Source organism: Hyla sarda, chromosome 12 (assembly GCF_029499605.1).
Source record: "Hyla sarda isolate aHylSar1 chromosome 12, aHylSar1.hap1, whole genome shotgun sequence".
NCBI classification, from domain to species: Eukaryota; Metazoa; Chordata; class Amphibia; order Anura; family Hylidae; genus Hyla; species Hyla sarda.
Genome location: NC_079200.1, coordinates 17136465 through 17162126, shown reverse-complemented (window position 1 = coordinate 17162126; position 25662 = coordinate 17136465). Strand labels below are relative to the sequence as shown.

At 44.2% G+C, this 25662-nt stretch overlaps 1 protein-coding gene across 3 annotated transcripts in view; it reads left to right on the top strand.

Moving 5' to 3' along the window:
• The window catches only part of WNK4 (WNK lysine deficient protein kinase 4), a 239614-nt gene that overhangs the window by 112391 nt on the left and 101561 nt on the right, over window positions 1-25662 (top strand). For all 3 annotated transcript variants that reach the window (XM_056548981.1, XM_056548982.1, XM_056548983.1), the window contains 2 exons: window positions 19374-19546; window positions 21487-21707. In XM_056548981.1, coding sequence (XP_056404956.1) covers window positions 19374-19546; window positions 21487-21707 — 394 coding nt within the window. The remainder of the gene's footprint in view (window positions 1-19373; window positions 19547-21486; window positions 21708-25662) is intronic.

Genomic DNA, 25662 nt, shown 5'->3' with positions numbered 1-25662 from the left:
TCAGAGAGAACTTAGACAGAAAAGAACAACTCTACTTCAGAAGCTCATAAGTACTGAAAGGATTAAGATTTTTTTTAATAGAAGTAATTTACAAATCTCAAAGCGAAGATGTGATATTCGGCACTGCTACTACTGGCTAAGCTGGACTGTGAGACGGACGTTCGACTAGGACAAACCTGTAGAGATGTGGTGGTGCTCTGATGTAGTGGCAAAGTTCAGATCTTCAATACAGTGGAGAGTTAGAAAAACATCGGCACTCACCGGTCTTCTCTTAAAAAGCTTCTTTGTTGATACATACTCACAACATAAAATGCAGTCAGGGAGAGGGATCTGTGCAGGGGGGGTAAGTAGTAGGCCACCCCTGCACAGATCCGTCTCCCTGACTGCATTTCATGTTGTGAGTATGTATCAATAAAGAAGCTTTTTAAGAGAAGACCGGTGAGTGCCGATGTTTTTCTAATTCTCCACTGTATTGATAATTTACAAATCTGTTTACCTTTCTGGAGCCAGTTGATATGTGAAGAAAAAGTTTTTTCCTGGATGACCCCTTTAAGGATGCTTCACCCTAGTACTTTAGTACAAACACAGCATGGTGTCACTGGGGCGTTGGTGGATGGAGAAGTAAAGGGGTACACTGGTGGAATTTTTTTTTTTCATATTAAGGCTAGGTTCACACTACGGAATCTTCATACCGAGTGCGGCCAGCTTGGGACCGTGCCTAAGCTCGGTGACGAATGATTGGCGATGCAGGGCGGAGGCTCAGGACGTCAAGGCCATGCCACGCTCGTGACGTCAAGGCCATGCCCCCTCAATGCAAGTCTATGGGAGGGGGCGTGACGGCCGTCACGCCCCCTCCCATAGACTTGCATTGAGGGGGCATGGCCGTGACGTCACGAGCCTCTGGCGCTGCACCCAACACTCTTAAAGAACGCTGGGTGCAGCAGGGAAATCGTAGGGGTACCCAGCGGCGGGACCCCCACGATGTCTAGGGGCGGAGTACCCCTTTAACCCTTGAAGACCCTGGTTCTTAGCGCACTGTAATGTACAATTACGTCATGAACATGAAGCAGGTGCAGGAACTATCAGCAGCTGGGACCTCGACGCTATTCTAATGCTTGCCATTACCCTTTTAGATGCCGTGATCAATGCTGTTTACGGCATCTAAAGCAATTCCAGGCTTTGGCTAAACTCATCGGACCACCCACAGCGGGGCTGCAGGGGTCCGATGAGTAATGATGGTGGCCGGAGATCTCCTTATCTCCTCTATGCTGCTCTCAGGGGGATCTTCCTTTATACTCTGCCTTCTGGCAGACTACAAAAGTAGATTGTCGCTTGTAGATTGCTGTAAGAAGTCATCTGAAATAATAATAAATAGTAAATAATATAAAAAGAAAACAAATTTTTAAAAATATAAATAATATAAATAAATATAAATAAATAATAATAAATAGTAAATAATATAAAAAGAAAACAAAGTTTTAAAAATATAAATAATCCCTTCCTCCAATCAACAAAAAATCATCCCCTTTTCTCATTTTACAAATAAAAAAAAATGAAAAAAATAAAATAAAACAAAGATATATAACTGGTATCGCTGCGTATTGAATGGGTAAACATTTTTTTTTAATCAACTGGTGCCAGAAAGTTAAACAGATTTGTAAATGACTTCTATTTAAAAATCTTAATCCTTCCAATACTTATCAGCTGCTGTATGCTCCGGAGGAAGTTGTGTAGTTCTTTCCAGTCTGATCACAGTGCTCTCTGTTGCCACCTCTGTTCGTGTCAGAAACTGACCGGAGCAGGAGAGGTTTGCTATGGGGATTTGCTTCTACTCTGGACAGTTCCTGACATGGACAGAGGGGTCAGCAGAGAGCACTGTGGTCGGATTGGAAAGAACTACACAACTTCCTCTGTAGTATACAGCAGCTCATAAGTACTGGAAGGATTAAGATTTTTAAATAGGAGTAATTTACAAATCTGTATAACTTTCTAGCGCCAGTTGATAAAAAAAAGTTTTCCAGCAGAGTACCCCTTTAAAATAATAAAAATAAGGGTTTAATATTTGTAAAGATCTCTATGCTATTGGGCGGAATAGCTGAATAGTCCCACAACCCAAACACTTCTCACTTTGCTGAGATTCGACCAGTCTAGAGATAATCCTCTGTGAGCGAAATGTCCTGACTCCAGGGTGACAGCTCTAATACCAGCACCGATACAATGTAGGGCACTGCCAGGACACATTGGTCTATCTCACGCTAGGATTACCTGGACACATTGTGCCAAACCTCAGCTGTGAGACGTCTCCGGTCTGTACTGGTTGAATAAAAACTAGATTTTATTTATTTATGGTCAGAAAGCAAAGATCTAGATGAGTGAGACACATTGGAAATACATTTAGGTACCTAACTTATTAAGGGCTTTACAAAGTGGGTGCTGAGGCACATTTGTGTGTCGGTGACAGTCCCTAGGTGTGTCGCGGGACTGTTCTATCCTGCAGCAGGACAGGACAAAGGATAGGGGATAAGATGTCTAACTGTGGGGGTCCCGCTGCTGGGGACCCCTGTGATCTCCTCTGCGGCATCCCAGTCATCCGGTGCATGGAACAAATTCCGCTTCTTGCCAGATGACTGACAACTATAACCCCCCCCCCCCCCCCCCCCCTCCATTCATGTCTATGGGAGGAGGCGTAACGGGAGCCAGGAAGCAGTGCTGAGCTTGTCTGTGTCCCGGCTGCATTCTGAGATTTACGACTCTAGCATGAGTCTGAAATCTATAATAAAAAAAAAGGCTTGTGGCCAGGACTGGTAGAAACAGGGCCGGATCATCATTGGCGCTCCTGGAGCGCCTGCTCCGGGCCCCGTGCCCGCATGGGGCCCCCGTCACATTCGGGACATCCCTGTGTCCCGAGAAATCTTTTCAGGACACAAGGATGTCCCTGTTACCTCTCTGCGGCCCTGCATTAACTTTTAAAAAGCAGGGGCTGCCTGGAGGTAGCGCACGCAGGGACATTACTGATGTCCCATGCGTGTGCCCATAGAAGAGCAGAGCGGAGCAGTGAGGAGGATGCGCGGGTATGGTAAGTCACCACTCACCAGCACGTCATCTTCAGTGTTCTGACCACCGCTCCTCTCCGGTCCCGGGACCTACTTCTATGGCCCATAGGCCATAGCAGTAGATGGTGACCCCGGACCGGAGGAGCAGTGGTCGGAACACTGAAGTGGGGCAGTAAACAAGCATACAGCCTCCAGCCATACACTGTATATGGCTGAAGGCTGTATGTCTAATGTGGGCGAACTATACTGCACCTAATGTGGGGAACTATACTGTACCTTATGCGGGGAACTATACTGCCAACCTAATGTGGGGGAACTATACTGCACCTAATGTGGGGGAACTATACTGCACCTAATGTGGGAAACTATACTGCACCTAATGTGGGGGGAACTATACTGCACCTAATGTGGGGAACTATACTGCACCTAATGTGGGGGAACTGTACTGCACCTAATGTGGGGGAACTGAACTGCACCTAATGTTGGGGAACTGAACTGCACCTAATGTGGGGGAACTGTACTGCACCTAATGGGGGGAACTATACTGCACCTAATGTAGGGGAACTATACTGCATCTAATGTGGGGGAACTGTACTGCACCTAATGTGGGGAACTATACTGCACCTAATGTGGGGAACTGTACTGAACCTAATGTGGGGTAACTATACTGCACCTAATGGGGGAACTGTACTGAACCTAATGGGGGGAATTGTACTGCACCTAATGTGGGAGAACTGTACTGCACCTAATGTGGGGGAACTATACTGTCACCTAATGTGGGGGAACTATACTGCCACCTAATGTGGGGGAACTATACTGCCACCTAATGTGGGGGTACTATACTGCCACCTAATGTGGGGAGAACTATACTGCCACCTAATGTGGGGAACTATACTGCACCTAATGTGGGGAGAACTATACTGCACCTAATGTGGGGGAACTGTACTGCACCTAATGTGGGGTAACTGTACTGCACCTAATGTGGGGGAACTGTACTGCACCTAATGTGGGGGAACTGTACTGCACCCCTAATGTGGGGGAACTGTACTGCACCCCTAATGTGGGGGAACTGTACTGCACCCCTAATGTGGGGGAACTGCACTGCACCCCTAATGTGGGGGAACTGCACTGCACCCCTAATGTGGATGAACTGCACTGCACCCCTAATGTGGAGGAACTGTACGGCACCCCTAATGTGGGGGAACTGTACTGCACGCCTAATGTGGGGAAACTGTACTGCACGCCTAATGTGGGGGAACTGTACTGCACCCCTAATGTGGGGGAACTTTACGGCACAACTAATGTGGGGAAACTGTACTGCACACCTAATGTGGGGGAACTTTACTGCACACTTAATGTGGGGGGACTGTACTGCACACCTAATGTGGGGAAACTGTACTGCACACCTAATGTGGGGAAACTGTACTGCACCCCTAATGTGGGGAACTACAACCTAATGTAAGGGAACTATACTGCACCTAATGTGGGGAACTAAACTGCACCTAATGTGGGGGAACTATACTGCACCTAATGTGGTGAGAACTATACTGCCCCTAATGTGGGGAACTATACTGCACCTAATGTGGGAGAACTATACTGCACCTAATGTGGGGAGAACTATACTGGGGAGCGCATCATAATGAAGTGCTCCGCCTTCCAGGCAGCCTTAATCTGGCCCTGGGTAGGGAGACCCCTAGTGGTCATTTTTTCAAAGTGGAAAATGAAATAGAAAGAAGCATATTTTTTAATAACATGTAATTGGAAAGTTATTCTGCATACATTAATCTATAATACATCAAAAGTATTTTTTTTTTGATGAAAGGTACCCTTTAATGGTGGGACAAACCCTTTGAGGCCTGGTTCTGGCAGGGCAGTTTGGTGCAGAAATAAAATACTATAATAATACATTAACCAATTGTTTACAATAAGTAAAAATAAATTCTGTCCCATTGCATTGCGGTATATTTTTAGAAAAGCTGTTTTTACCTTTCTGATGGTTTGTTAATCCTGTGGATTAGCTAGGACATTGTTTTGTGATCCTTTGTACATCTTACCATCCCCTTGGGACTCTAGTAGACTCCTAATGGTCTCTGGCACAGGTATCGGTCGTGGTGTAACACTGTAGGTTTTTTTTGCGGGGACACAATGTTCTCCTGTTGATGCCAATGAACAGAGCAGAAAGGCACAAAGGCGACGCTTACTATGTGACAGTGACCGGTCGGAATACTCTGCTTCTCCTCTGGAGATTACTAGATCCACAGGGATTAGCGCCTTCTTTCCGAATACGAACAGCATTCTTGGCTAAGTCGTGTAATGCCCGACACAGAGTGACTACTTAGACGCACTCCAGGATTTTTTTAATTGCCCATATTATGAACACTCACCATCATTAGTTATACATTCCATTCATTACTCTAACCTGGTCATGTGATCAGCAGCCTGACTCAAAAAAGGTTACTGTGCTTAATGTAAGTGATAGGATGTCAGACTTCCTACAGATTGACATTATAACCCACCAGATCCTTCCTACTGGATCCCAGAACTCTCCCCTCCCAGCAGTATATATAGTAGTTATATACCTCCCCTCTATCTGTATACTACTGCTATCTCTATGAGATCAGGATATATAGTAGTTAGACACCTCCCCTCCCAGTTCTATCTGTATACTGCTGCTGCTATTTGTATGGGATCAGAATATATAGTGGTTAGACACCTCCCCTCCAGCTCTATCTGTATACTGCTGCTGCTATCTCAATGGGATCAGGATATATAGTAGTTATACACCTCTCCTCCAGCTCTATCTGTATACTGCTGCTGCTATCTCAATGGGATCAGGATATATAGTAGTTATACACCTCCCCTCCCAGTTCTATCTGTATACTGCTGCTGCTATTTGTATGGGATTAGAATATATAGTAGTTTACACCTCATCTTGAGCAAGGCCGGGTGCCACCGGCGTCACCTCCGTGTATGTCCTGTGTGTTATCTGTATGATAAAATAAAGCCGAATATCTGTGAGAAGCTGCACTGGACCCTTCTCTTCTTCTTGATTGCTACTGAGTGAATCCGCACCTGTCCGTGCTGCAGCCGGTCTCTGCCGGGTGAACTGATCCTGCCTCTCCTTTACCATTGAGGATATATGGTAGTTATACACCTCCCCTCCCAGCTCTATCTGTATACTGCTGCTGCTATCTCTATGGGATCAGGATATATAGTAGTTATACACCTCCCCTCTCAGTTCTATCTGTATACTGCTGCTGCTATTTGTATGGGATCAGAATATATAGTAGTTTACACCTCCCCAATAGCTCTATCTGTATACTACTGCTATCTTTATGGGAACAGGATATATAGTACTGTAGTTATACACCTCCCCTCCAGCTCTATCTGTATACTGCTGCTGTTCTCCCTTTGGAATCAGAATATATAGTAGTTATACACCTCCCATCCAACTCTATCTGTATACTGCTGCTATTTCTATGGGATCTTAGGATATATGATAGTTTTACATCTCCCCTGAGGCTGTGTTAGCACATTGTGTTTTTTGCTGCTTTTTCTGTTTTTTGCTGTGATTTTCCCCAAATCATGGCAAAAATGGAGATATTGCACTGCATTTGTGCAAACTATGATAAAAATGTGTACGGTAATTTTTTTACCATAATTTTAGAAATCATTTAAAATGCAGTAAAAATATAAACACAGTCTAAAGATGTCAACTCTTTATAAAACATCTTAATCGTGATTATAGGTCAAATCACTTACACCCCTTGGCAATATTCCTCTAAAAAACACACTTTGAGTAAGAAACACTGCACAGTGTGACCTGACACCAACCCATATATCAGTCTAATGAGTTCAGCTGGGTGACCTCCAGCACTAACAGATTGATGAGATGACCAGCTGCAATAATCAAACACTACACACTCAGCCAGAGGAATCAAAGGAAATGTAGGCTGCATTACAGAACCCATATCATTGTGCATCTGTTAACCTAAAATAGAGCTTATCCCATGCCTGCCACATCAGCAAAAAGAGGTAAGGACAAGGTATACAAAAGAACCTGTACATTATTCTCTCATAATAGCCTCTGCTGCACTATAAAAGCAAAAAATAAATAAACACACAGAAACATAAGAAACCGCTCATACAAAGACCAGATCAGGTAAACAATGAGAATGCAAAAAAATTTCCAAAAGAACAGAAAACACTGTTAAGCCAACCCAAGAGGAAAGCACTGATATATGGGATAAAATAAACAGGCATGTGGGTGATTATACAGTCATCAGAAAGGCACAACCAAAAAGAAAAAAAAGGGGGTAAGTAAAAAAAAAAAAAAGAGGGACAATGGGAACCTCGTCACCAGGGGCGTTGCTAGGTTTCCAAAAGAACCAGGGCTAGAGCCCATAGACCAGCCACGCCGCTAACCACACCCTCAGGCACCCCCTGACCACACCCTCAGACACGCCCCCCAACCACACCCTCAGATATTCCTCTAACCACACCCTCAGACACGCCCCCCCACCACACCCTCAGATATTCCTCTAACCAAACCCAGCCTCCTTCTTTAATATTCTCCCACTACTGTACACAAAACTCTTCACATATGCGACCAACACCCCATTCATGGTTTATAGAGCAGTGCCTCTCCATAAATTCAAAAAATTGAGGTGGTCAGTCTGGTAACATTTGGTGTGCCTACACACAGCACATACTTTCCCAGAAGCCACCGCTGACTTACAACTTAAAGCAGCGGTGGCAATAATAATAAATAAATAAAAGGGTGGCCTAAGAGCCGGGGCTATAGGCACCAGACCCTGGGCTACAGCCCCCTTAGCCCCCCCCCCCTAGCAACGCCCCTGCTCATCACAGAAGTCAATAGGAAAGAGATCAAGAAGCAGGCACCAGGCGGCCCATGGTGATCCGTAAGAAATCCAAAGAGCCTGAAACGTAGGTGGGCACATCTATGTCCAGTATCTCTTGAAAAAGCAAAAGTCTAGCCAAGGGCGCTGGTGGACCCACTGACTTTAAAGGGCCCATTAGTAGATAATCGACATCCAATGCCCCCACAACTGCATCGATAGAAACAGTTGGCACCATTCACTTTATAGTGGCCGTGGCTCCAGCTCTGAAGAGCAGCGGATATGCTGGAACCCCATAGATCAGCTATCGATGTCTTATCAATCATTGTTACCTGGAAAACCCCATTAATGTGATCTGTGAGGTTTCCATCATGATTCCTGGTGTTTAAAGCGGTACTCCGGTGCTCCAGCTTTCTGAACATTTCGTTCAGAACACTCGGAGCCGGAGGCCGTGATCGTGACGTTACATGCCCCCTGATGACGTCACGCCATGCCCCCTCCATTCACGTCTATGGTAGAGGGCGTGTCATCCGACACGCCCCCTACCATAGACATGAATGGAGGGGGCGCGGCGTGACGATATGCTGTTTGACGACACGGCGTGACGAACCCGGTGTTTGTTTAGAACGCCGGGTGCTGCGGGAGATCGCGGGGGGCCCCAGCAGCGGGGCCCCCGCAATCAAACATCTTATCCCCGATACTTTGAATATGATATAAGATGTCTAGCTGAGGAGTACCCCTTTAACTAGATTTTAATTATTTTTTAGAGCCAAGGAACGTGCTTTCGAATCACCCAAAGTGCAAGAAAAAGTGCAAATGTGTTACACTAAAAAAAAAACTTGCACAGAGGATGCGGTCTATCGCACGCCCTTCTCCGAAAGGAGAGAGGCCCCCCAAAAAACCTTACCCTTCGCCTCCGGACAAAAAGGCACCTTCAAGGTTCCAGGTTCGATGCCCCTTTTCGCCAAGGCTACTAAGGGACCACAAATGCTCCCGACATCCCCCTTGGTGTCAGCCAAGGTAACTGCCCGCAGAGCCGATAACGGTTGGTACCCTGCCAAAGCAGGAGTACCCGGGGTGTTTGCAGGGAGGTGCGGAACCTAATGGCCACACACACCTCCCCCAGACCGCCAGGAGGAACCCCTTTAACTAGATACAAAAGTGATGCATGCTGCACTATTTTTTTACTCCCACCATGCCCCGGAAGCCAAAGGGCCACAGTACGGAGACCACTATTCTAGGTCAACGAGGGTATCTGAGAATCGTATTGTCTTCTTCGTTCTTACACAAGCTTTGTACTATCACATAAAAAAGACAATACAAAACTCAACTACTTCAAATTGCCCAAGCCTTTTGGCACGGATACCTCGTCCTTTATTCCTTCCATTACTGAGCTATAGGATTTGGCAGGAAATTTGATGGAAAATGATGTATTGAACCACTGAGAGTAGAACGATGTACCCAAAACAAGGTTTCATTGGTTGCCTCCTGGCAGCTCCCCTGCCTCCTGGCTGTCACCTTATGCGCTTCTTGATACCTTTTCCAAAAGAACAAGGTATTCCAATAGTTTTGGACATGGTCACAATAAGTTCTGTGTAGTTGAGTTGTGTAACAAGGCACTGGAAAGTTTCATTGCGTACTGCCGAGAGAGACTGTTTGTCGCATTTACCTCATTGCGCTGGACAATTGACAAAGGGTTTTTGGGAAGATACCTTCTGAAAGAGACTAATTGTGTTATATATATATATATATATATATATATATATAGGCATTTCCAACTCTCTATGTAAAGGTGGAGATAATATAACCAATATAGAGAGGTATATACCGTATATACCTGAACAATACCCTAATTTTCTGTTGGCTGCCTCTGTACTATATGAGGTAAATCTGAAGCCGATGAACATGTTGATACTTGATATATTCCTTGAGATATCTAATCCCATAATTTTACGGATTATTTTCATTATTACTATATGGTAATAGGATGTTGTATTATCTTTTTTTAGACTATTGCAAATCAAAGTGCGATCACATAAAATTTGAGATTAAAGGGGTATTCCAGGAAAAAACTTTTTTATTTATATATATATATATATATATATATATATATATATATATATATCTATGTATATAGATCAACTGACTCCAGAAATTTAAACAGATTTGTAAATGACTTCTATTAAAATAATCTTAATCCTTCCAATAATTATCAGCTGCTGAACTTGAGTTGTTCTTTTCCGTCTGGTAACAGTGCTCTCTGCTGACACCTCTGCTTGTCTCAGGAACTACACAGAGTAGAAGAGGTTTTCTATGGGGATTTGCTTCTATTCTGGATAGTTCCCGAGACAGCTGTCATCAGAGAGCACTTAGACAGAAAATAACAACTCAACTTCAGCAGCTCATAAGTACTGAAAGGATTAAGATTTTTTAATAGAAGTAATTTACAAATCTGTTTAACTTTCTGGAGCCAGTTCATATATATATATATATAAAAAAAAAAGTTTTTTCCTGGATAACCCCTTAAGAACTCAGCCCATTCAGACAATTAAATTTTTACGTTTTCATTTTTTCCTCCTCGCCTTCTAAAAATCATAACTCTTTTATATTTTCATCCACAGACTAGTATGAGGGCTTGTTTTTTGCGCGACCAGTTGTCCTTTGTAATGACATAACTCATTATATCATAAAATGTATGGCGCAACCAAAAAACACTATTTTTGTGGGGAAATGAAAATGAAAAACGCAGTTTTGCTAATTTTGGAAGGTTTTGTTTTCACGCCGTACAATTTATGGTAAAAGTGACGTGTGTTCTTTATTCTGAGGGTCAATACGATTAAAATGATACCCATTATTATATACTTTTATATTATTGTTGCGCTTAAAAAAAATCACAAACTTTTTAACCAAATTAGTACGTTTATAATCCCTTTATTTTGATGACCTATAACTTTTTTATTTTTCCGTATAAGTGGCGGTATGGGGGCTCATTTTTTGCGCCATGATCTGTACTTTTTTTTGATACCACATTTGCATATAAAAAACTTTTAATACATTTTTTATAATTTTTTTTTTAATAAAATGTATTAAAAAAGTTGGAATTTTTGACTTTTTTTATTTTTTTTCGTTCACGCCGTTCACCGTACGGGATCATTAACATTTTATTTTAATAGTTCGTACATTTACGCGGCGATACCAAATATGTCTATAAAAAATGTTTTTTACGCTTTTTGGGGGTAAAATAGGAAAAAACGGACGTTTTACTTTTTATTGGGGGAGGGGATTTTTCACTTTTTTTTACTTTTACTTTTACATTTTTTTACATTTTTTTTTACACTTGAATAGTCCCCATAGGGGACTATTCATAGCAATACCATGATTGCTAATACTGATCTGTTCTATGTATCTGCTCGATCACAGACCAGAGCAGGAGACGCCGGGAGCCGCACGGAGGAAGGAGAGGGGACCTCCGTGCGGCGTTATGAATGATCGGATCCCCGCAGCAGCGCTGCGGGCGATCCGATCATTCATTCAAATCGCGCACTGCCGCAGATGCCGGGATCTGTATTGATCCCGGCACCTGAGGGGTTAATGGCGGACGCCCGCGAGATCGCGGGCGTCGGCCATTGCCGGCGGGTCCCTGGCTGCGATTAGCAGCCGGGATCAGCCGCGCATGACACGGGCATCGCTCCGATGCCCGCGGTTATGCTTAGGACGTAAATGTACGTCCTGGTGCGTTAAGTACCACCTCACCAGGACGTACATTTACGTCCTGCGTCCTTAAGGGGTTAAGTTGGTAATACCCAAGGAGTAGTTAAATGGATATTCCACCCTTAGACATCTTATCCCCTATCCTAAGGACCACGGTGCTCTCTGCTGACACCTCTGTCCATGTCAGGAACTGTCCAGAGTAGGAATAAATCCCCATAGCAAACCTCTCCTGCTTTGGACAGTTCCTGATATGAACAGAGGTGTCAGCAGAGAGCACTGTGGTCAGACAGAAAATAAATTCAGAAAGAAAACAACTTCCTCTGTAGCATACAGCAGCTGATAAGTACTGGAAGGATTACGATTTTTTAATAGAAGTAATTTACAAATATATAATACCTGTTTTCTTCTCATTTACAAATATGTTTAACTTTCTGGTACCAGTTGATTAAAAATAAATGTTTTCCAGTGGAGTACCCCTTTAAGGAGTTAAAAAGGAAATCTGTTCTGAGAAAATACAGTGAAAAAGTGTTGTTTTGTTGATATTTGGACCTATGGAAACTCACCAATTGCACTTGGCACGATGGCGTCTGTTTTCTATTATTGTGATGCGCAACTGTTACATTTTTATTATATTCTCCACTACATCTCAAAAAATACCTTTTTACAGCCAGATTTATATACTGTATACTGCTTTTATTAGTACCAGACTTTCCTGCTAAAAGAGAGATAGCATTACTTAGATGTAGTCTAGACGTACGGTCATTTTCAACACTTCAGGCCCGAGAGTGGCAGTACCATGAAGACAGCCTATGTGGCATTATTTATTCTCCTCAGTGGAGATATAAGGCCTAAAATAGCCGTATGCCCTTAAAGGGGTACTCCACTGGAAAATATATATATATATTTATTTTTTTTTATCAACTGGTGGCAGAAAGTTAAACAGATTTGTAAATTACGTCTATTAAAAAATCTTAATACTTCCAGTACTTATCAGCTGCTGTTATGATCCACAGGAAGTTTTTTTCTTTTTGAATTTCCTTTCTGCCTGACCACAGTGCTCTCTGCTGAGACCTCTGCCCATTTTAGGAACTGTCCAGAGCAGGAGAGGTTTTTTATGGGGATTTTCTCCTGCTCTGAACAGTTGCTTAAATGGACAGTGGTGTCAGCAGAGAGCACTGTGGTCAGACAGAAAGGAAATTCAGAAAGAAAAGAACTTCCTGTAGATCACACAGCAGCTTATAAGTACTGGAATGATTAAGATTTTTTAATAGAAGTAATTTATAAATCTGTTTAACTTCTGGCACCAGTTGATAAAAAAAAAAAAAAAAAGTTTTCCACTGGAGTACCCCTTTAATAGCTGTCAGTCAAATTAACAGCTCTCTCTCCCGATCTCCCTATGCACATAAACAGCCAAATGTTTGTATGTTTCAGTGGAGAGAAGAGGGGTAATCCGCTGCCAGACATCATCATCAGGTAAAGATGCTCCCATATGCTAGTCATCTGGTCCTGCAGAAGTAGGCAGGTTTAGGCAACTTTTGAAGAAAGTTCTACAAACGATGGGAGGCAGAAAACCAAACAAGTCCTGCATTGACCTACCTCCATATTGTAACATACGTACCTGATCCGGGCTTGAGCGCTGGCTCTGTTCCTTCCTTGGCCCAACCACTGAGTGACGCCAACCTGGCCAATAAGAAGGTTGGGGCACCTGGCTAATCAGCAGCAGTTTCAGTGTTCACGCCTCCCAGTGGTTATTCCCTGCACTTGCATTTATTGTTATTTGCCTTCTATTGGCAATAACTAGATAACATTGCCTGTTATACCTGACCTCTGCTTGTGACCTGACTAATCCTTTGCCTGACAATTTTGTGCTTCGATGCCCTCTTGGTTTCTGATTTCTGGCCTGTCCCTGATTTACCGTCAAATTGCTGATTTGGTACTTATTTGCTCGATTGTTTCTGACTTGAACTGACTGACTGCCCTGCATTTAGTCCAGCATTAGGACTGTCGCCCAGTTGGGGGCCACCATTTATTGTGGATAGTCCAAGTAGATAGGGACAGTGGTTTAAGCCGGCTTCAGGGCAGCACTGTTAGCTACCCTGGACGTCACACACCTCAGAACTATATAATTATTGTGAATTCTTTGAAATATCATTCATTCACCAATATGATTTAAAGGAGAACTCCAGAATACAAAAATTGTCGGCCATACTGCTGGGAGTAAAAAATAAAGAGGCTCCCCCGGGGCCTCCGATAACCGGCTCTGGTCTCCGCCGCGATTCTCTTCCTGGTTGCCGGTGGTCGGAGAATCATACTGCGCTCAGCCAATCACCAGCCGCAGCGAAGTCAGACTCGGCCGGCGATAGGCTGAGCGGCAGTGTGAGAACACTTCAGGACACAAAATTCTTCACTACACCGGCACCTTCTGCCGGGGCCGAAAACATTATACTGCCGCTCAGCCTATCGCCGGCCGAGTCAGGACTTTGCTGCCGCCGGTGATTGGCTGAGCGCAGTACGACCACCGGCAACCTGGAAGAGGATCGCGGCGGAGGCCGGAGCCGGTTACCGGAGGCCCCGGGGGAACGGAGGAAGGTATGTACATCTTTATTTTTTTTTTACTGCCGGCAGTATGGGGGGGACAATTTTTATATTCTGGAGTTCTCCTTTAAATCATATTGGTGAATGAATGATATTTCAAAGAATTCACAATAATTATATAGTTCTGAAATATTCCGAACGCTTGGATCGGGCAGCGGGGGTCGTAATATCACGGTCACGCCCCTGTGACATCACGCCCCCTCAATGCAAGTCTATGGGAGGGGGGCGTGACGGCCGTCACGCCCCCCTCCCATAGACTTGCATTGAGGGGGTGTGGTGTGACGTCACGAGGGGGGGTGACGTCACGTCTCCAGATGATGCAGTATCATGACTTTGTATGAGGCACCAAGGTTCACGTACGTCACAACCCCCGCCACCCTCCCGCGGCCTCTGGGTGCTGTACACAGATCGCGGGGTGAACAAGAAAGGCACAGGGGTTGCCCCTTCTTGGCATGAAGTGGCATTGTATGAGTTGACCGGATGGTTTTGTGTCTGATATTGTGTGTATAGGATAAATATAGTGTTGTTATATAGGGTGCGGACCTTACCTTACTCTGGGAAAGATAAGCCGTGCGCAATAGCTAGAAAGTCTTGTAAAACCCATCATCCTATATTAGTGCTCTTCATTACTCTTAATTTTACGACCAAACTCGTTGCCAACATCATCGGGAAGGTTTGGCGCCATATAATTAACTGGTTTCCTTCCGTCATTTTACCTTAACGTTGTAACACGCTCTGCGGTGATTTATAGACCTTTCTACGTCCTAAACTACCGGCAGCTTTAATGAATGCTGCCGCCTGGGCCCCGTCATTATCTCCTACTTTATGTGTTAATTATTTCACAGAATTATAATCGTTTTGGAGATTTGGAGAACTCAGTTGTGCAATGAGAATGGCTCTTGTAGCCATCAGCTCCTCTTAGGTAGGTACACGTGAAGATAGCCTGGTAATTACACCTTCTTCTGTATAATTATAGGGCTTACACATTTATACACTACAGTGTTAGTTTGGGGCTTTTTATGATTAGGTGTATATTATTATTATTAGTATTATTCTTTTTTTTTAGCTAATTTAAAGGGGTACTCCACTGGAATTTTTTTTTTTTTTTTTTTTTTTTTTTTAAATCAACTGGTGCCAGAAAGTTAAACATATTTGCAAATGACTTCTATTAAAAAATCTTAATCCTTCCAGTACTTATCAGCTGCTGTTCGCTCCACAGGAAGTTGTTATCTTTTTGAATTTCCTTTCTGCCTGACCACAGTGCTCTCTGCTGACACCTGATGCCCGTATCAGGAACTTTCCAGAGCAGGAGAAAATGCTCATAGCAAACCTATGCTGCTCTGGACAGTTCCTGATAGGGGCATCAGGTGTCAGCAGAGAGCACTGTGGACAAGACAAAAAAGAAATTCAAAAAGAAAAGAATTTCCTCTGTAGCATACAGCTGCTTAAAAGTACTGGAAGGGCAAAGATTTTTTAATAGAAGTCATTTACAAATCTGTTTAACTTTCTGGCACCAGTTGATTAAAGAAAAAAAAAATAATGTTTTCCACCGGAGTACCCCTTTAATGTGTCTCATATCCCATTCATGCATTTATGCCTAATTATTTGTTTGTTAATCTTAGGTTTGTTAAGAGTTTTGCTGGTTAACTTAATTTTTCTACCGCAGAATCCGACTTCCCCGAAAAATTAGGTTCGCATAACAAGTTGCCCAAAAAAAAAAGCAAAGTGTTAAAAATAGTGGCGGCTGTCTACCTTCACAGACAATTAGGCATGCTAATGATGGAGACAGATGTCTCTGGGCTCCGGCTCACCGCGGAGGGAGAGTGGGTGCAAAATGTGCAGCGCTTGGTGTTGAAGGGATGTCTGCAGGTTGATGATACCATTAACCAAGGACACATTATCTGTGGGAAATATCATCCAAATGAAGAATGCAGCGGGAAGCATAATGAGACCAAAATTACAAGCTGCGGGGGTCCTACTGCAGAGTATGTTCACATCATTCATTATGTAGTTAGGTAATAGCTGGGAGTTTGGAAAAGTTATATACACGATATATATGCAGCGGCAGGCATATCACTGGTTAGAGATGAGCGAACTTACAGTAAATTCGATTCGTCACGAACTTCTCGGCTCAGGAGTTGATGACTTTTCCTGCATAAATTAGTTCAGCTTTCAGGTGCTCCGGTGGGCTGGAAAAGGTGGATACAGTCCTAGGAGACTCTTTCCTAGGACTGTATCCACCTTTTCCAGCCCACCGGAGCACCTGAAGGCTGAACTAATTTATGCAGGAAAAGTCATCAACTGCCGAGCCGAGAAGTTGGTGACGAATCGAATTTACTGTAAGTTCGCTCATCTCTATCACTGGTAGAGGACTGCAATGGGGTTGGGATCCTGTAAGTCCTGCAGAACCCGATACAATACTTGAGGGAGCGGGCCGGAGGGGTCAGTCACAGAACATACAGCGGGTCCCACAAAATCTTGCACAGTCCCGCAAGCCTCTGAAATGCCAAAAGGGGCTGATGAAATGACATGTGGGGTAAGGAAATGACATGTGGGGTAAGGAAATAGCCTTAAAGGGGTACTCCGCACATCTTATCCCCTATCCAAAGAATAGGAGATAAGATAAGATGTCTGATCGTGGGGGTCCTGCTGCTCGGGACCCCCCGCGATCTCCCTGCTGCACCCAGCGTTCGTTTAGGGTACGTTCAGACGAGTGAATTTTCTGCGCTTATTTCGCTGCGGATTCGCTTCTGAAGGACCTCTGTATGCTCCCTTTACATGTGCCTGCTCGGAGCTGCAATACTCCGCTACGAGCAGACACACTGCGATGTGCGAGTCGCCGTACGTATGCGCAGTATACTCGCACATCGCGACAGCTCTCGGCCTAGCTCATAGAGCAGGGGGAGCAGCCGCGATGTGTGCGAGTACACCGCGCATGCGCAGCGACTCGCACATCGTTTCAGTGTGTCTGCACGTAGCGGCGTATTGCATCTCCGAGCAGGCACATGTAAAGGCAGCATACAGTGGTCCTTCAGGGGCGGATCTGCAGCGTAAAATACACTGTAAATCTGCTCGTCTGAACGAGCCAGAGGCTTGTGACGTCAAGGCTGCGCCCTTCTCGTGATGTCACAGCCACACCCCCTCAATGCAAGTCTATGGGAGAGTTGCATTGAGGGAGCATGGCTGTGACATCACGAGCCCCCACCCCGCATTGCCATCCGCTAGGGAGCGAAGTTTGCTCTGGCTCTGGATGTATGGGGTACTGCAGCCGAGATCGCTGGGGACCCCTGCGATCAGACATCTTATCCCCTATCCTTTGGATAGGAGATAAGATGTCTAGGGGCAGAGTACCCCTTTAAGGTGGGCTATCTCTAAAACAAAATGTTTGCGGGAGCGGGCGGGATTTGACACATGTTGAGGGAGCAGGCGCGAGTGTAACACACACCACTGTGGGAGCGGGGGATAATGATCGGAAATCCAGAGGGAGCGGGATTAAGAGAACAGTCCTGCACAGGGCACTACAACCTGGGTAGCTGGTAAGGAGGTCCACTTTAAAGACTACGGACACCTTTCAAAATATTTTTATTTTGTTTTTGTTTTGTACTTACTCTAGTGCAATTAATACTTTCTCTATATGTCTTTATTAAAAATGTTGCTTATTTCTGCCTTTCCAGCCTCAGCAGCCACTTTGTCTCTCTATATGTGTGCAATATTACATTTAATAAGAATTATCTTGTGGGCTTTCTCCATATTTGTACACAGCCCATGTGATTTACCCCTGCAGACTGCCTTGAGTCTGCTCTTCTCTCATTCTACAGCCTGTGTGAGGCGTCCTCAGAACATTCTCTCCCCTCTGTCCACAATCTATACTAGTATGTAACTCGTTCCTCCTCCCTGCTGCTGTCTCTAACCCTAAGAGAACAGAATGTCTGTCTGACGGACTTATCTTTCTCTGAGTAGCAGCTAAATGGTAGGAAACATTTTCTGAAGACTGTTTAGGAGTCTTGTTTTATTTATCAGCTGAAAAATGTCATCAGTCACACTTACTGGTAGGACTTGGTCACATGTTACTTACATGTCCACTTAAAATATAGGATAGTTAATTTAACCTCTAACTACCCCCATTTGTGAGGGTCGGGGTTTTTGTTTAAAGTCCCATGCAAATCAATGGGAAATGTATGTTCTCACATAACTTCCGTACGGCTGGAGATATTTCAATACCTGGCACACATAATACGGGTTGGGATAGGAGGTCGGGATGGGAGGTCGAAATAGGAGGTTGAGATAGTAGGATGGGATAGGAGGTTGAGATAGGAGGACGGGATAGGAGGATGAGATATGAGGTCGGGATATGAGGACTGGATAGGAGGTCGGTTAAGATGTCGGGATAGGAGGATGGGATAAGAGGACGGGATATGAGGATGGGATAGGAGGTCGAGATATGAGGACGGAAAAGGAGGTTGGGATAGGAGGACGGGATAGGAGGACGGGATATGAGGACGGAAAAGGAGGTTGGGATAGGAGGATGAAATAGGAGGTCAGGATAGGAGGTCGGGATAGGAGGTCAAGATAGGAGGACAGGAAAGGAGGTCAGGATAGGAGGTCGAGATAGGAGGATGGAATAGGAGGACGGAATAGGAGGTCGGGATAGGAGGTCGGGATAGGAGGTCGGGATAGGAGGATGGAATAGGAGGACGGAATAGGAGGTCGGGATAGGAGGTCGGGATAGGAGGTCGGGATAGGAGGATGGGATAGGAGGATGGGATATGAGGACCGAAAAGGAGGTTGGATAGGAGGATGGAATAGGAGGTCGGGATAGGAGGTCGGGATATGAGGAAGGGATATGAGGACGGGATATGGGGTTGGGATATGACAACAATATATGAGGACGGGATGTGAAGTCAAAAGCTTCCTCCTTTGTTGATTTTCCTCCACAACAAGGATTAGGAAGGAAAAAACGGGCAACGCCGACTACTCAGCTAGTATATATATATATCGGTTTTGTTGATGATAATCTACAATAATGAATGTTTTCATAATTCTGCATTATTCAATTATATGTCATATTTCGCGTTGTTTAGAGGGGGCCTGTTCTAGGGTCATATCAACCTTATTATTAATATTCATTTTTTTTTCTGTGTTTTCTTTCGTACAGACCAGAAAGCTGACTAAAGCCGAGCGCCAGAGGTTCAGCGAAGAAGTGGAGATGCTGAAAGGTCTGCAACATCCCAACATTGTCCGCTTTTACGACTCCTGGAAGTCCATAGTAAAGGGGCAGATATGTATAGTCCTAGTGACGGAGCTGATGACTTCTGGGACGCTGAAGACGTAAGGACGGGGTTTCCTTTTTTTTTATAGGTTTAGAAATGTCAGTCCTGCATGCCATGCTCCTAACTTACTGGGCAAAATGTGTTGAGGATTTACCGTCAGTGGGGGAGGTCCGACGCCCGACACTTTATTCACTTGAGACCTGAGCTGCAGTAACCCAACATGGCCACTACACAATGTATGGAGCTGTCTGTGCCACTGCTCTGGAATCATCTGATTGGCTGTGGACCAGGTGTTGGCACCCCACTCAACTGATAATGATGAGTACACAGGAGTTAAAGGGGTGCTCCAGCGTTCTGAACATTATGTTCAGAACGCTCGGAGCTGGAGGCCGTGATTGTGACATCCCAGCCACGCCCCCCTCGTGACATCACGCCATGCCCTCTCCATTCTCCACGCCCCCTCCCATAGACATAAATGGAGGGGCCGTCGCTGTGACATCATGACCACTGCTGCAGGAACCCAGCGTTTGTTTAGAATGCCGGGTGCTGCAGGAGATCACGGGGGGGGGATAAGATGTCTAGTAGCGGAGTACTCCTTTAAAGGGTACCTCTCATCAAATAAACTTTTGATATATTTTAGATTAATGAATGTTGAATAACTTTCCAATAGCATGTTAATTAAAAATATGCTTCTTTCTATTGTATTTTTCCCGATCAGTCCTGTCAGCAAGCATTTCTGACTCATGCTGGAGTCCTAAACACTCAGAGCTGCCAGCCTGCTTTGTTCACAGCCAAACAGGCTGTGAACAAAGCAGGCTGGCAGCTCTGAGTGTTCTCCTTTGTGAACAAAGCAGATCTGGCAGCTCGTAGTGTTTAAGACTCCAGCATGAGTCTGAAATGCTTGCTGCCAGGACTGGTAGGGAGACCCCTAGTGGTCATTTCTTCAAAGTGGAAAATTAAATAGAAAGAAGCATATTTTTTAATAACATGCAATTGTAAAGTTATTCTGCAGACATTAATCTATAATATATCAAAAGTTTTTTTGATGAGAGGTACCCTTTAAAGGGGTACTCTGGTGGAAACTTTTTTTTTTTAAATCAACTGGTGCCAGAAAGTTAAAAAGATTTGTAATTTAATTCTATTAAAAAAAATCTTAATCCTTCCAGTACTTATTATCTGCTGAATACTACAGAGGAAATTATTTTCTTTTTTGGAACACAGTGCTCTCTGCTGACATCACGAGCACAGTGCTCTCTGCTGACCTCTGCTGTCCATTTTAAGAACTGTCCAGAGTAGGAGAAAAATCCCCATAGCAAACATATGCTGCTCTGGACAGTTCCTAAAATGGACAGAGATGTCAGCAGAGAGCACTGTGGTCATGATGTCAGCAGAGAGCACTGTGCTCGTGATGTCAGCAGAGAGCTCTGTGTTCCAAAAAGAAAAGAATTTCCTCTGTAGTATTCAGCAGCTAATAAGTACTGGAAGGATTAAGATTTTCTTAATAGAAGTCATTTACAAATCTGTTTAACTTTCTGCCACCAGTTGATTTAAAAAAAAGTTTTCCAGTGGAGTACCCCTTTAAGGCCCCAACCATACTCTGATACCCATGCCGGCAGAAGGACTGTACCTGAAAATAGCCAAATTGTACAAAAATAATTATTTACGATTCCTCAACATAAAGACAGAGCAGAAAAAAATCACATCTGTCTGCAATGCTAAATATAGAAGAGTCTAGTCCAGTGGTCTTCAACCTGCGGACCTCCAGATGTTGCAAAACTACAACTCCCAGCATGCCCGGACAGCCGTTGGCTGTCCGGGCATGCTGGGAGTTGTAGTTTTGCAACATCTGGAGGTCCGCAGGTTGAAGACCACTGGTCTAGTCCAACGGAGCCTCCTGACCCTCTCCGCAGTCTGTGCGCGTCTTCTATAAATGATTATGTTGCCCAGAGACAACGCTTATTTTGGCGCTAAATTTAGTCTCCAAAATTGTTATTTTAGTTACTTGAAGAGATTCAAGGAAATGAAACTGAAGGTTTTACAAAGATGGAGCCGTCAGATCCTCAAAGGCCTGCACTTCCTTCACACTCGCTGCCCGCCTATCATTCATCGCGACCTTAAATGTGACAACATCTTCATCACGGGGCCCACAGGCTTTGTGAAAATCGGGGACCTAGGCCTTGCCACGTTGAAGAGTGCCTCCTTTGCCAAGAGTGTTATAGGTAAAATAACAAAACAGCAGATAAAAGGAAGAATTAAAGGGGTACTCCGGTGAAAACCTTTTTTCTTTTAAATCAACCGGCGGCAGAAAGTTAAACATATTTGTAAATTACTTCTATTAAAAAATCTTAATCCTTCCTGTACTTATTAGCTGCTGAATGCTACAGAGGAAATCCTTTTCTTTTTGGAATGCTCTCTGATGACATCACAACCACAGTTCTCTCTGCTGACGTTATTATAATAAGAATAACGCTTTATTTATTGTTGTCCTTAGTGGGATTTGAACCCAAGTCCCCATCACTGCAAGGCAACAGTGCTAACCACTGAGCCACCATGCTGCCCTTAGCACACATCTGCTATGCACGGTTGCTAAAATGGACAGAGATGTCAGCAGAGAGCACTGTGCTCGTGATGTCATCAGTGTTCCAAAAAGAAAGGAATTTCCTCTGTAGCATTCAGCAGCTAATAAGTACTGGAAGGATTAAGATTTTTTAATAGAAGCAATTTACAAATATGTTTAACTTTCTGCCACCAGTTGATTTAAAAGAAAAAAGGTTTTCACCGGAGTACCCCTTTAAAGGGGTATTCCAGGAAAAAACTTTTTTTATATATATATCAACTGGCTCCAGAAAGTTAAACAGATTTGTAAATTACTTCTATTAAAAAATCTTAATCCTTTCAGCACTTATGTGCTTCTGAAGTTAAGGTTGTTCTTTTCTGTCTTAAGTGCTCTCTGATGACACGTGTCTCGGGAACCGCCCAGTTTAGAAGAGGTTTGCTATGGGGAGGTTTGCTATTGCGTCTAAACTGGGCGGTTCCCGAGACAGGTGTCATCAGAGAGGACTTAGACTGAAAAGAACAACCTTAACTTTAGAAGCTCATAAGTACTGAAAGGATTAAGATTTTTTAATAGAAGTAATTTACAAATCTGTTTAACTTTCTGGAGCCAGTTGATATATATAAAAAAGTTTTTTCCTGGATAACCCCTTTAACTAAACTGTGTTTGGGTTTAAAAAGTCTCATTTTTGCATAACCTCCATTTTATGCAAATAAAAGCACAATGTGGGTGGAGCTTAGAGGGGGAGGGGTGGGGCCTCTAATCACCTAATGGATTTACTATAATTTATACCAGAAATTGAAAAAATTTAAAAGCCCAGAAATGTTATCTTAAAAGGGTACTCCGCTGCTCAGCGTTTGGAACAAACTGTTCCGAGCGCTGGAGCCGATGCCGGGAGCTCATGATGTCATAGCCCCGCCCCTCATAATGTCACGCCCGCCCCCTCAATGCAAGTCTCCCATAGACTTGCATTGAGGGGGTGTGATGTCATGAAGGGGTGGGGCTATGACATCACAAGCTGCCGGCGTTGGCTACAGAGTTCGGAACTCCGCTGCTCAGCGTTTTGAACAAACTGTTCCGAGTGCTGGAGGCGGCGCCGGGGGCTTGTGATGTCATAGCCCCGCTCCCTCACGACGTCACGCCCCACCCTCTCAATGCAAGTCAATTGGAGGGTGCGTGACAGCTGTCACGCCCCCTCCCATAGACTTGCATTGAGGGGGCGTGACCTTGACATCACAATGGGCATGACCGACCCCCGCAGCGTGAAAACAGCGTTCGGAACATTTACTTCCGGACGCTGGCCAGTGGAGTACCCCTTTAAGGCTATGTTCACATCAACGATTGGACCTCCGTTAGGAAGCTCTGATTGCTGATTTAGTTTTTTCTCCACTGAAATCACGAAAAAAGGGGGCATCTAATGGAACCTTATTGGTCCCCATTCAAAGTTAAAGGGGTACTCCGGAGAAAAACAAGTTTTTCTTTTTATTTGTTTTTTTTTTTAAATCAACTGGTGTCAGAAAGTTAAACAGATTTGTAAATTACTTCTATATAAAAATCTTAACCCTTCCAGTACTTATCAGCTGCTGTATGCTCCAGAGGAGTTTGTGTAGTTCTTTCCAGTCTGACCACAGTGCTCTCTGCTGACACCTCTGTCCGTGTCAGGAACTGTCCAGAGCAGGAGAGGTTTGCAATGGGGATTTTCTCCTTCCCTGGACAGTTCCTGACACGGACAGAGGTGTCAGCAGAGAGCGCTGTGGTCAGACAGAAAGGAAATTCAAAAAGAGTATACAGCAGCTGATAAGTACTGGAAGGATTAAGATTTTTATATAGAAGTCATTTACAAATCTGTTTAACGTTCTGGCACCAGTTGAGTAAAAAAAATAAAAATAAAATTGTTTTTCTCCGGAGTACCTCTTTAACTTTGAATGGGGACCAATAAGGTTCCATTAGATGCCACCTTTTTTCGTGATTTCAGTGGAGAAAAAACAAAATCAGCAAACAGAGCTTCCTAACGGAGGTCCAATCGTTGATGTGAACATAGCCTTAAAAATAGTTTTCCACCGGAGTACCCCTTTAATAGGATCTGTTGGGTTCTGTTGGTGTCCAGTGTCACAACCTCTGTCTAAACAGTCATAACAGAGCGCCCTAATGGAGCTCCACATTGCTGATGTGAACATAGCCTAATCTGAAAAAAAGATCTTCTCATTGAGATTGCCGATTGCCAGTCTGGGTTTGCCATGAGTGAACATGTCAGCAACGCATCATCAAAGGAAAGACTTCTCGGGATGAGGCAGGATTGAATCGGCGCTGACCAGTACAAGTACGAGTGATAAGGTAGAAATGGGAAGGGGTTGTATTGGGATAAAATGCGACTTGTTTCACCGCGCTTGTGCGGTTCCATCAGGCATCTGACGGTGATGCCTGATGAAACCATGCAAATAATCAAAGAAAAAAGAACCTGGAGGCACCTGACTAAAACACCTAAGACCCAATTAAAGGGGTTATCCAGGAAAAAAAATATTTTTATATATCAACTGGCTCCAGAAAGTTAAACAGATTTGTAAATTACTTCTATTAAAAAATCTTAATCCTTCTAATAATTATCAGCTGCTGAAGTTGAGTTGTTCTTTTCTGTCTGGCAACAGTGCTCTCTGCTGACATCTGTGCTTGTCTCGGGAACTGCACAGAGTAGAAGAGGTTTGCTGTGGGAATTTGCTTCTACTCTGGACAGTCCCCGAGACAGGTGTCATCAGAGAGCGCTTAGACAGAAAAGAACAACTCAACTTCAGCAGCTCATAAGTACTGAAAGGGTTAAGATTTTTTTTAAATAGAAGTAATTTACAAATCTGTTTAACTTTCTGGAGCCAGCCTCTGAGCTTCCCGCACCATCCCGGTCATCCATGGCGGCTTTACTACGCTGATGCACACTTTGCGGTGAGTTGCTGGATTTCGTTTCCTATGTTTATCCCTTATTCCTGATGAAACCATGCAAGTGCGGTGAAACGCGGCGCATTTTATCCCAATAATGACCGGGATGGTGCTTCCCGCACCATCCCAGTCATCCATGGCGGCTTTACTACACTGATGCACACTTTGCGGTGAGTTGCTGGATTTCGTTTCCTATGTCTATCCATTATTCCTGATGAAACCATGCAAGTGCGGTGAAACGCGTTGCATTTTATCCCAATAAGCTGCTTCCCATTTTTACCTCATCGCTCGCACTTGTCCTGGTCAGCGCTGATTCGATCCTGTCTCATCCCAAGAAGTTTTCCCTTTGAAGTGTTCAAGTTGTCAGGAGGGCTGAAGTCGGGACCCGGCTCCCCTCATCCACGCATACCATTGTTGTGTGTGAGTCCACTAACCACCTGCGGTAAGGACCTACATCTCTCCTCTGTGCGGATTGCTCGCCGGTGGTAATACGCTATGGAGCGCTCTTCCATTCTCTTTTAGCAAGGCATCATGTCAGCTTCTAGCCTCACCAGAAATGATTTATTTGCTATGATAGACTCTCTTAGGGTACATGCACACCACATTTTTGCTATACAGTTCCCGTATACGGTTTCAAGTTAAAAAACCGTACGGAACCATATAGAAAACCGTATTCATTGACTTAACATTAA